Genomic DNA, 12,250 nt, shown 5'->3' on the forward strand with positions numbered 1-12,250 from the left:
ATTGCAAAAGAGTCCTTTAACCTGTATTATTCAAAGGAATTTTTCTCATTATAATTTGAATTCTTTGATTACTTTTTTAATAGAAGGACTTGGACCCAAGTTTTCATCTGCAAGAGGTTGCATAACCTTGTCTGAGAATTGATAGTTGGAATGGGATGGGCGGTTTCTCTGACACCCAGATGTATTGGGAAATGAGACGCTGCAGTATGCTTTTGAAAATATTTTATCTCTGTGAAGATGGCTTTTAAAAACAGCAGAGCAAAAAAAAACGGAATCGAATAACAAGGTATTCCAGGGATATGAACTGATGGTCAAAAAGACTATTTAAATTGGGACAGGCAGTCACCAAAATCACTCAATGTGCTCTTTATTTTAGTAGCAATACAACACCTCAACTTCACTCAACTCGCCCCATCACTCAACGGTTCCCACAGCCTAAGATTCACTTTCAAGGTCTCCTCATCTCATGTTCTCAATTTTTCTTCCTTCCTTGTTTGCTTGTTTTACTAATTCATTTACCTGCTCATTCATTTATCAATTTATTTAGTTATCTAGTTAGCTATCTGTTTGTTTATTTATTTATTTATTATTCATTCACCTGATTTATTTATCTATCTATTCATCATTCATCCAATTTACTTATTCTGTGTCTGACCAATATGTTACTGCATTTGTTACATTGATAGCTAGGAGAGCCATTTTGTTGAAGTGGAAGGATACATCAGCTCCCACTTTGTCACAATGGTTCTCTCAAGTGATGCTATGTCTTAGTTTGGAGAAAATTAGAAGTTGAACCTTTGAACCTTTATTTGATTTTGAGAAAAGATGGGGCTCATTTGCTCATTATTATCATTTGAGTTAATTGATATAATTTTTCCACGATCTAACTGTAAATTTTTTGGTATATTTTCTTTTCTTGCTGGCGGTTTGATGTTTATTTTTGATGCATGGCTCCGGGGTTGTACACCTAATGGGTTCTTTTTTTTTCTCACTTTTCTGCTCAGTAGGTTTTTTTTGTTATCACAAAATTTTGTTTTTAATCTTTAAGATAATGTTTTTTTTTGAGGCATTGTGAGTGTTGTTGCTTCGATGTACTCATGTTATTTTTCCTATATATACAATAAAAAGATTTGAAAAGAAAGAATCTACTTATTTGTTTATTTATTCATTTATTGATTGTTATTATTATTATTATTATGTCTTTTTTTTTCTTTTTGTATTTGTGCACTGGTTGTCTGCCCTCTTGGTGGGGTCTTCTGTTTATTGTATTATGGTTATTGGATTTATTGAGTATGCCTGCCAGAAAATAAATCTCAGGGTTGTACATGAGGCCACGTACATACTTTGAGAGCACATTTACTTTGAACTTTGAAATAAAAAACATACCAATGGTCGCACATATTACACATCTTACTTGTTTTTGTCATATTCTTTGCTCAATGGGATTAGAACGATTTACCAGTGTTATTGTGGTTAATGCTAATTTGGTTAACCTTTGGAGCAAGTCGTTGGAACACAAGGCAGGCTCGAGTCTTAGATACCCATGGGACACACCTGAACCCTCCCCCTATTCAAATGGCCCGCACTAGTTTAATAACTAGTTTAATTAGTTCGGTGCAACAACGTGGGTTGGAGGACGTGCTCCTGTGCTACAGTGTTCTGTGTTCTGTAACTTTGCCTTGTATCAACCGGGTTGTTGGAAAGCCTGGTGTGCAGGAGCAGTGGGCAAGTGACAGCCATGTTGCTACCTCCGATGTTGTTCCTGGTTTTTCAGTAAACACTGAAGAAATGAGGAAAGTCACTGTACATTCTCAAGTGTTTCAAATCTCATGAAATGAAATGGACATTAATCATTTAATAATTTTTGTCATTTTACGCACAACTGAATACCATTATGTAATATAATTACAGGCAAACATGTCTGTTAGGGGTGGTGAACTTAACCAGTTGCTTATCATCCAGATAGCCAAGTTCAACTTTAATCCTTGCAGCTGAGGAATTTAAACTAAGTTTTAAAAAAAACTGCTCTTTAGTAATGAGGACTGCAAAAACTGCAAAATTGTCTCAAAAACCCATTGAATTCACAAGCCCTATAGAGGAGTAATCTGCGGTTCTTTCTTGGTCTGATCTAACTGCGAGTCCAGTCTCATGCTCCTCTGCAGTGTCCTGACAGGCACCTCTCTCCAGAGTAATAAACTAAGGCCATGCCAATAAATGGGAAGTGCTCCCTGTAGTAGCAGATACCTACATTCTTTCCGAGGCTCTTCCTCCCATGGATCTCCATAGTCGTAGATTTCGTCAGGTCCGTATTCTGTAGGAGGCACTGCGAAAACACACAGGGTTCATCTTTACCAGCTGCCCGCTGATGCAGCCTGAGAAATGCATTCTAGTATCTTTCGCTGACCTTCAGAATGGAATTGTTACACTTTCACCTTAAAGACAGTCAACACCATTCCACCCCATCCTGTCTCCAACCAATCAGGTGTTCTTTACTTTTTGATAAGTATACATCATCAAAATTTAGATTGTCTGTCATTGTGGCATATATTTCCTTGTTAATGATAATAGTATTACAACTGCCTTCAGAATGATTAGTGCAGTGCATGTACAAGTTATGGTCCAGATCAGAAGCCGTTGTCGGGCTGAGTGTCTTTGACCATCTTTGCATGGGTAACTATATTTATGTAGAAAATGGTCTGTGTAATTGAGTCAGTGAGAAGTTGCTCATCTAATTAAAAAATTTTAGAGAGGTACAGTTGTCGGATGCTTTACGTTTTGGTATCCATACAAAAGTTGATGAATTAAATATCTGAGTGTGTTTGCTTCAGAGGCCATTGGAGGTATTGGTTAGATTTGACTCGGCATTCTTTCTTCTGGGACCTGGATCTTGCTGGCAAAAATGGCAATTATTGCCTATCCTTCCAATGCTTTGGAGGTGTGGTGTTGAGCAGCATTGAAGGTCTGCTCTAGGCTGGTACATATGCTCAGGGTGGAAGTGGCCCAGTAGAGAGGGCACCTAGGCATCAGTATGGCTCTGGAGGCTTGACCTGCCTTCCAGTCCTGAAGAAGGGTCTCAGCCTGGAACATCGACTGTGAATTCATTTCCACAGATGCTGCCTGACCTGCTGAGTTCCTCCAGCTATTTGTGTGTGTTACTCTGGATTTCCATCATCTGCCGAGTCTCTTTGCGTTTATGTTGTTGAACGTCTACAGACCTTTAGATGAAGGGACTCCCACTCTGCTGTCAGTGAAGTTATACCAACATTGAGTTCGGACAGGAGGAGGACGTGCACGTGGCGGTGTGTTCTTTCCACCTGCCGTCCTTACCCTGTTTGGTGGTGGACATCAATCAGAATACAATCTGAGAAAAACAGTTCATACCCTCACTGTCCTGTAAGATTCTGAGATGTCAAGGAAATGTAATAGAACTTCTAATGTCACAACTTGTACCATGTGACACCTTCAACTCAGATAAAGGGATATGTATTCTAAAGAAAACAGAAGTGCAAATTATCAGAGAATACTTACATGTTCCTCTATCCCAAGGCTTTTCCTCCCATATATCTCCATAGTCATAGTCATACATCTCAGTTGGAGTAGTTTCGCCAGGTGGTACTGAAAGACAGATATTTTCATTACAAAGTATCCCTCCTCCAACCTCACCAACTGATCACACTCAATCAACTGGACACCCATGTCCCAAAGTAGGAGCTACCCCAAGCTTTACTACGACAAGTGGAAAAGATTCAACTATCTTCTCAAAGCATCATTGGAAAAAGTCCAGCTCCCTTCCGATTGCCTCATGGAATTCCAGACACATTAAAACCATGGGATGAGGGTTAACACTGCTACTGAGAACCTTCTTTGGGAACAAACAGAAGCCCAATGTAAATGACGAATGGAGCTCAACAGCTCGCCAACTATCCCACCAGATGACTGCAATTATCCATCAATAAACTCCTGTCCCACCATGAGGAGTGTCTGGGGCCTCCAGATCGACCTCACTGGCCACCTCAGAAGCAAGGGAACTGCAATGGATGTTGGTTATCCTCCATCCTGGGGAAGACCCTCAGAAATGAAGACCTGCACTACAATAGAGAGGCAGTAGCGTGTTGGTTAGCATAACTGCTTTACCGGGAGAGCAATCACTGATCGGGATTTGATTCCCGCAGCTGTCTAAGGAGTTTGTCCACACGTGGGTTTCCTCCAGATGCTCTGATTTCCTCCCAAATTCCAAAGGCATACAGGTTAGTAAGTTGTCGGCATGCTGGAGGTGGACTGCCCCCAGCACATCACAAGTGGTGACGCAAGTGACGCATTTCACTGAATATTTCGATGTACTTGGGACAAATAACAGCCAATCTTTATCTTTACAGGTGGAGCTCGCTGGCACAGGTTTCAGTTAGTGGGGTTCACAGCTCTGTTACTGGAAGATAAGAGAAGATAAGGTTTATTTGAAACATATATTGAAAGGTGTCGTTTGGACCAACGACCAACACAGTCCAAGGATCGTGCTGGGGAGCCCAATAAATGTCATCATGCTTCCAGCACCAACATAGCATGCCGAAACTTACTAACCCTTTGGGGTCAATGTTCCCTCTAAGGTGTTCGTGTGTTTGCGCGCACGCATCTTTTGCTACTAGCGCCTAAAGAATTTAGACTGCGCGCAAAAGGTTGTACCCTTTAACTAATTGGCACATTACATATATTTCACAGTCACACAAATTCACGTTTCCTTTTCCGGTTTCTGATGCGGACGGTGTTGACAATGTGGAGTATGTGATGATTTTTCTGCAGATTTTAGATCTGGCTTATCAATATTGTTTTTATTGAAGAAATTATTGATTCAATATGTCGAATTCCGGGCATGAAGTACAAAAAGAACTGCCAGTTCATTTAAAGTGGAATGGCTTAATGAAACAGTAGAAACTGCTACAACAAAAGCTCATGAGGTCAGGAACGTGCAGCTATGACAAATATTTATGTACAATACAGAAAATGGTTTTACCTGCATGTACTGTCGCGATGCAAAAGTTGCTGGAGAATTTACAAGTGGGAAGAGGTTAGATTAGATTAGATTATGAGGACACTCAGTCCTCGTTTATTGTCATTTAGAATTGCATGCGTTAAAAAATGATACAACATTCCTCCAGAATCACAAGAAAAACACAGGACAAACCAAGACTAAAACTGACAAAACCACATAATTATAACATACAGTTACAACAGTGCAAAGCAATACCATAATTTGATAAAGAGCAGACCATGGGCACTGTTAAAAAAAAAAGTCTCAAAGTCCCGATAGACTCATCATCTCATGCAGATGGTAGAAGGGAGAAACTCTCCCTGCCATGAACCTCCAAGCGCTGCCAACTTGCTGATGCAGCACCATTGGAAGCACCTGACCGCAGCGGACTCTGAGTCCGTCTGAAAACTTCGAGCCTCCAGCCAGCCCCTCCGACTCAGCCTCTGTGAGCACCATCCTCTGCCGAGCGCTTTGATCCTGCCCTGGCCGCCGAGCTACAAGCAAAGCCGAGGACTCGGGGCCTTCCTCTCCGTAGATTCTGGACCACGCAGTAGCAGCAGCAGCGAAACAGGCATTTCAGAAGTTTCGCCAGATGTTCCTCCGTACTCTCACGTCCATCTCCATCAAATCAGGATTGTGCACGGCACTCTACTTGACGAATAACAGACATCACCACCAGAGTGGCCACTGCGAGCTGCATCGCGCCGCCATCTTCTCCTCCTGCTCCTGATGGTGGAGCGATATTTGGAAACTTGAATTTTTAAAGTGCCATTTAGCAAGGAAATCACATATGGAGGGTGTGCAAAAACCCCAGCGAGTAAATCCTTAATTAACTGCGCAGGCCTGCTATGTATGTTTTGTGAAAGTGCAGATGAGTGAGAGCGAAAATGATCAAATCCAGAGGACATCAAAGTTGTTATTGACAGTATTTTGCGAGTTGTTATAATGAATGCCTCTATATATAAAATTCAGTGCGCACATGTTGTTGTCCCTAGGCAAAAGAATTGCACAGCACAAGATTTTTGTGCCACTGGTGATTACAAATCAGAGAGAACACAGTCTGGGATGTGGGAGGAAAGGCACATGGTCTCTGGGAGAACATGCAAACTTCTTTCAGACAGTGGCGGGAATTGAACCCTGATCGCTGGTGGTGTAAAGCGTTACTCTAGCCGTTCAGCTGCCTTGCCATTCCTAGTTACATTAATTACTTCTCCACTCAGGTCTGAATGGCTCAGCTTCAATTAAAGCAACACACACAGAATGCTGGAGGAACTCAGCAGGCCAGGCAGACCTGAGTCCTGACGAAGGGTCTCGGCCGGAAATGCTGACTGTTTCCTCTTTTCCGTAGATGCTGCCCGACCCTGCTGAGTTTCTCCAGCGCTTTGTGCATGTTGCTTTGGATTTCCGGCATCTCCAGATTTTCTTGTTTTTCACTTTCAATTAAAATTGAGTAAATAAACCAGGAGCGAACTGCAGGAATGAAATCTAAAATTAAAATCATCTAAGCATTGGAAAAGCACTGGAAGCTATTCAGCATCTATATAAAAAACACATTTGGTTTGACATTCTCTTGAAAGTTCTACCAAGCCTTTAACTTGTTATTTTTTCTAACGCTGACCAAGCTCTCATACTTCCACCATTTTTAGTTTTTATTTCATTCTCCGCGATTAATCGTTGCCTTTACATTTAACTGATTTTAAGTCACTGACAGTAATCAATCTATTGCAAGTCTTTGCTCTAGTAAAGGTTGCTGTTTGGGTGTGGGGTCAAATTGTGCATACTGTCACACTGTAAGTATTTAAAATGTCTGAATGAGTCATTGTGTATTGACAGCCCATGAATTTCTCTGGAAAAATTTTGGGAGAGGTGTGGAACAGGCATCTCATTTCCTCTCATCTGCTTTATACTTTCACACAACTTTACAATTAACCACACAATGAGAATGTTAAACAGCTTCAACTTGGTGATAATGTTCTCCACTCTTCTGGTCTTGTGAAAGCTCACAGGCTGTGAATGTAAACTCTGTTCAGGTGGGACCTTTATAAAGATCTGGTTTGTGTCGTATTAGCCCAATCTAGGAACACAAGTCCAGGAAGTGATTGGGTGCTTAAACTAAAACGTTCAATTTCTCAGAGTCATAGAGAATTACAGAACAGAAACAGGCCCTTTGGCCCATCTAGACCATTCTGAAACAATTTAAACTGCCTACTCCCATCAAACTGCACCCAGACCACAGCCCTCCATACCACTACTATCCAAACTTCTCTTAAACATTGAAATCGAGCTCACATGCTCCACTTGTGCTGGCAACTGATTCCATACTCTCACGATTCTCCGAGTGAAGAGGTTTCCCCTCATGTTCCCCTTAAACTTTTCACCTTTCACCCTTAGCTCACGACCTCTAGTTGTAGGCCCACCCAACCTCAGTGGAAAAAGCCTGCTTGTATTTACCCTATCTATACCCCTCATAATCTGGTATACCTCCATCAAATCTCCCCTCAATCTGCCGAGGGGTTTCGACCTGAAACGCTGACTGTACTCCCTTCCTAGATGCTGCTCTGCCTGCTGAGGTTCCTCAGCATTTTGTGTGTGTGTGTTGCTCCCCTCAATCTTTTAAGTCTTAAAGAATACAGTCCTAACCTACTGAACAATGTAGCTCAGGTCCTCCAGATCCGGCAACATCCTTGTAAATTTTCTCTTCTTGGACAGTATCAGATAACATCAGAATAAATCCTGTCCTGCATTGCCCAGCGGCGGTGGAGAAAATCCATGGACTTCTGGTCGTGGTGATCCCATAGCCGTTCGGAAGGCGACTGAGATTTAGACCATGGTGACAAGGAAATGGTTATCTACTTCCAGTTGAGAAAGGGATGTGACTGAGAGGGGGACGTGCATGGGTTGGTGTTCCCATGTGTCTGCTACCCTTATCCTTCTTAGTAGTTGGCTTGGGAGCTGGAATAGTCAAGGAGAGATAGCCTTCTGTAGACGGAATGCAGAGCTTCCACCGTGCATCATTAGGAAGAGAAAGTTCATCAGTTGGTGGGTGAGATACCAGTCAAGTGGATTGCTTAGTCCTAGAAGGTGATGAACTCGCTGAACTTCCATCCAGACATGTGGAGGATGTTCCCTCGCATTCTTGACTTTGGTCACATACGTGGTGGAAAGGCTTTGGGAGGTGTGAAGACGTGCGTCACCCACGGCAGGACACCCAGTCTCTGACCTCCTCTTGCAGCCGCTGTACATCTGCAGCTGCTCAGAATGCCTGCGGTGACCAGCCCAGGCGATTTGGTCACAGTAGGCAATGTACGGTTTCAGCTTGTGTGGGGAGGCAGAAGAGAAAGGAACGACTTTGTTGTTATAATGCCTGAAGTATCACAAGGTGTCGGTGGGATCGCACTTGGAATATTGTGCTGTTCCAGTACATAGGAAGGATGTCATTACGATGGAAAGGCTGCAGTAAAGATTCACAAGGATGTTGGGACTGGAGGCTTTGAGCTACAGTACAAGTATAAGTTGTTACTGTTTGACCTGGCTCAAAGCAAGCTGAGTGGTGACATTAAAGTGGTTTATGAAATCAGGAGTGGAATAAATAAAAGATGTGTAATCATTGCCTCTTTCCCAGAGTAGGGGAGTTTAAAACTGGAGGGAAAATGTTTAAAGTGAAAAGGGAATGATTTCAAGGGGACCTGAGGGGCAACCTTTCCACACAGAGGGTGGTAGGTATGTGGAATCAGCTGCCAGAGGAAGCTATAGAACCAGATACAAAATTCCTTTACCTCCACGACCCCCGCCCCAACCTTTTTATTCTGGCATCTTCCCCCTTCCTTTCCGGTCCTGAAGAAGAGTCTCGGCCCGAAACATGGACGGTTTGTTAATTTCCATGGATGCTACCTGGCCTGTTGAGGTGTGTGTGTGTGTGTGTGTGTGTGTGTGTGTGTGTGTGTGTGTGTGTGTGTCTGTGTGTCTGTCTGTCGCCGGGTACAACTACAATGTTTAACAGCTATTTAGACAGGTACATGGATAGAAAAGGAGGGAGGGTAAATACTCGAGAAGGATCTGGGCCAAATGGGACTAGTTCAGATCAGTATTTGTTTGGCCTGGACAATTTGAGCTAAAGGGCCTGTTTCTGTGTTGCACAAGTCAATGGATCTCTGACTAACTGTGACATGCAGTCGCCACAAGTATTTCTTGAACATTGAGTATCTCGAACAGTTTTCATTTTATTTCCTTTCTCAAGTGCTCTGTTATATCTCCAGTGAGAATTGAGCAATCAGGAAAAGAAAACATTTTATGTTCTCTGTATATTATTGAATTCCACGAAGCAAATGAAATGGAATTTCTCATTTTACAACTTGTGTCAAGTGATGCTGATTCGCACAAAAGGCAATGACCATAAAAGTCAGAGAGAATACCTACATGTTCCTTCCTCCCATATGTCTCCGTAGTCGTACGTCTCATCGGGTTGGGTCTCCTTGGGTTGCACTGAAATACATACAGTCCATCATTAAGCACCCAACATTCCCAATGCTGAGGCAGATTGTACACCGGACGTTCCGAATAGATTCTTTCATCCTAGCTCTACCCTGGCATGGAAGCTGTTCAAAGATGTTCTCAGACTTCCTTGGACAAATCCCCATTGACTGCTGGGCATTCTCAGCTCAGGACGGTGGAGAATTAGCATTTAAGATGGAATTGAAACTGGTGGGTCCATTCATCGGGAATAAGGGGCAATAAATGGCAGATGTGGACCTTGACCTTGCAACTGCCCACCAGCCTGTCCCATTAAGAATTTTGTTGCCCCAACCATAGGAGAGTTTAAATTGTACACAACAGCCTCAGTGAGTACCCCAGAACTCAGCAAATTTGAGTGGAAACAGGTGATCCTCCTTCCTGCCCTAGGAAGAAGAAACCCCATCTTTTAAATCTCCTTGATATATCTGCCTGTATCACCTCCCCTAGCAGTGCATTCCACTCAGTCTTTGTGTAAAAAAACCTACCTTTAACATCCCCCCCACTCTTGTCCAATCTCCTTAAAATTATGCTTTCTCTTATTAGTCATGTCCACTCCGGGAAAAGGATGCTGGCTGTCCACTCTATCTATTCTCCTTATCATCATATACACCTCTATCTATTCACCTTTTATTCTCCTTTACTCCAAAGAGAAAAGTCCCAGCTCTCTCAAACTGTCTTCATAAGACTTGCTCTCTAATCCAGGCAACATCCCTGTAATCTCATCTGCACCCTCCCTCAAGTGTCCACATCCTCCTTATAATGATGCTTTGCTGCATGCTTGAGTGCACGGTGGGGGAGGGGGGCCATTGCTTTGCTGCTGCTTATGCGTGGGAGGGGGAAGTTAGAGGGGTTTTGGGGTTCTAACGTTTAACTGTCATTCATTCTTGGGGGCATTCTGTTGTTTTCGCGGATGTTTGCGAAGAAAAAGAATTTCAGGATGTATATTGTATACATTTCTCTGACGTTGAATGTACCTATCGAAACCTATTGAACTGAGCACAATACTCTAAGTGTAGTCTAAGCAGAGTTTTATAGAGCTGCAAAATTACCTTATGACTTTTGAACTAAGTTCCCCAACAATGTAAGCCAACTTCTTAACCACTGTTGCTTCATCCCTGTTCACCGATTTGTAGAGTTTAATTCTTTCTGGCTAACACTACCCTATGAACTTGAACAGAAATTTTAAGGGATCTATAGATGTAGAGCCTAAGAGCCCTCTGTTCATCCATACTGTTAAGAATCCTGCCTTTAACCTTGTTCATTGACTTCCAGTTTGACATTCCGGTGAATCCAGATTGAACTGCGTCTGCCACCTCTCAGCCCAGCTCGGCATCCTATCAATGTCCCGTTGATACACCATCCATAATACCATTTACCCTCGTGATGCCTGCAAACTTACCAACCCACCTTTCCACTTACTCATCCGAGTCCTTTACAAAAATCACAAAGAGCAGGGGGTCCCAGGGCAGATCCCGGCGGAACACCACCAGTCACCAGCCTCCAGGCAGAACATCTACAACCACCCTCAAGCCAATTCTGAATCCCAGCAGCCAGATTTCCCTAGACCTAATGCCTGCTGAATTTTTGACTAAACCTAGCATGGGGAATCTCATTGAACGCCTTACTAAGATAAATATATACCATATCCACTTCCTCACATTTATATCACCACAAGCACATTTATCAATTTGATTTGTATTTGTGAGACGGTTGTCGGGACACCCTGGAAAACCAATGCAGTCACGGGATCGATGCGCAAATTCCACAAGGATAACACGGGACGACGTCAAGTCTGAAGCCAAGTCACTGCAGCTCCCTTCGCTGTGCTCCTCCACCAACTTGTGTTGATTTGTTTTATTGTTGACCAAGCTTAGCATTTTCAGTAACTTCAGCATTAGTTTCTTTCTCCACCATTTGTCCCACTCCCATCAGGGAGGAGGCTACGTAGCATCCCTGCCAGACTCAGCAACGGTTACTGTCCCCAAGCAGTAAGGCTGATCAACACCTCCACCCACCAACCCACCCCACCACCACTACTTTATTATTTCCTGTTGGAGTTCCCTTATAAACAAACACTCCTGTGCCTCACTTCACTCTATGGACATACAGTCAATCTATGTATATAAACTATCTTGTGTATCGACATTTATTGTCTTCTTTATCTGATTCTGTTTTTATTTTCTGCTGCATCAGATCCAGAGTAACAATTGTTCCATTCTCCTTTATCTTCACTGGTTTTGATGCGGTGTTTCGGGCTTTTCAACATCAGACACCCTCGCCCACGTGACCCAGCCTGGCCTGAATCCCAACTATCTCTTGCAAGTCCCTGCTCCAGGAAAGCTGATTGTTTCGTAGAAATTGGAACACCCTGGGAAAACCAATGCAGTCACGGAATCTTAGGAGGAGATTAACGGAGCTTAGGAGGGTTAATGGAACCTAATGGTGACTCCTATGCCTGCATCTTCAGAACAGCTCTATTTCCATCTCTAATATCTCTATTTTTCCCTTTCAGGGTTCTCTTGAAGACCTTGACTTGGAGTTACACACCGACTACGGTTTTTTGCAGGGATGGGACCCGCTCTTAGGGTTCCATAACTGGCCGTTGTTCGGCACGCCAAAGGCTCAGCCTAAGAGTCCGGCATGAATTCGGAAGCGTAGGATCTCAGGACTCTGGAGACAGGCGGATCGAGGGTCGGTGTCACGAAAGGAGAC

The 12,250-nt window shown here is 43.1% G+C and overlaps 1 protein-coding gene across 2 annotated transcripts in view; it reads right to left on the bottom strand.

Moving 5' to 3' along the window:
* The window catches only part of LOC140201763 (inactive carboxypeptidase-like protein X2), a 124,446-nt gene that overhangs the window by 76,268 nt on the left and 35,928 nt on the right, over positions 1 to 12,250 (bottom strand). For both annotated transcript variants that reach the window (XM_072266392.1, XM_072266391.1), the window contains 3 exons: positions 9,443 to 9,508; positions 3,529 to 3,615; positions 2,249 to 2,323 (listed from right to left, as the gene is read on the bottom strand). In XM_072266392.1, coding sequence (XP_072122493.1) covers positions 2,249 to 2,323; positions 3,529 to 3,615; positions 9,443 to 9,508 — 228 coding nt within the window. The remainder of the gene's footprint in view (positions 1 to 2,248; positions 2,324 to 3,528; positions 3,616 to 9,442; positions 9,509 to 12,250) is intronic.

The sequence above is a fragment of the Mobula birostris genome, chromosome 8, assembly GCF_030028105.1.
Source record: "Mobula birostris isolate sMobBir1 chromosome 8, sMobBir1.hap1, whole genome shotgun sequence".
Taxonomy (NCBI): Eukaryota; Metazoa; Chordata; class Chondrichthyes; order Myliobatiformes; family Myliobatidae; genus Mobula; species Mobula birostris.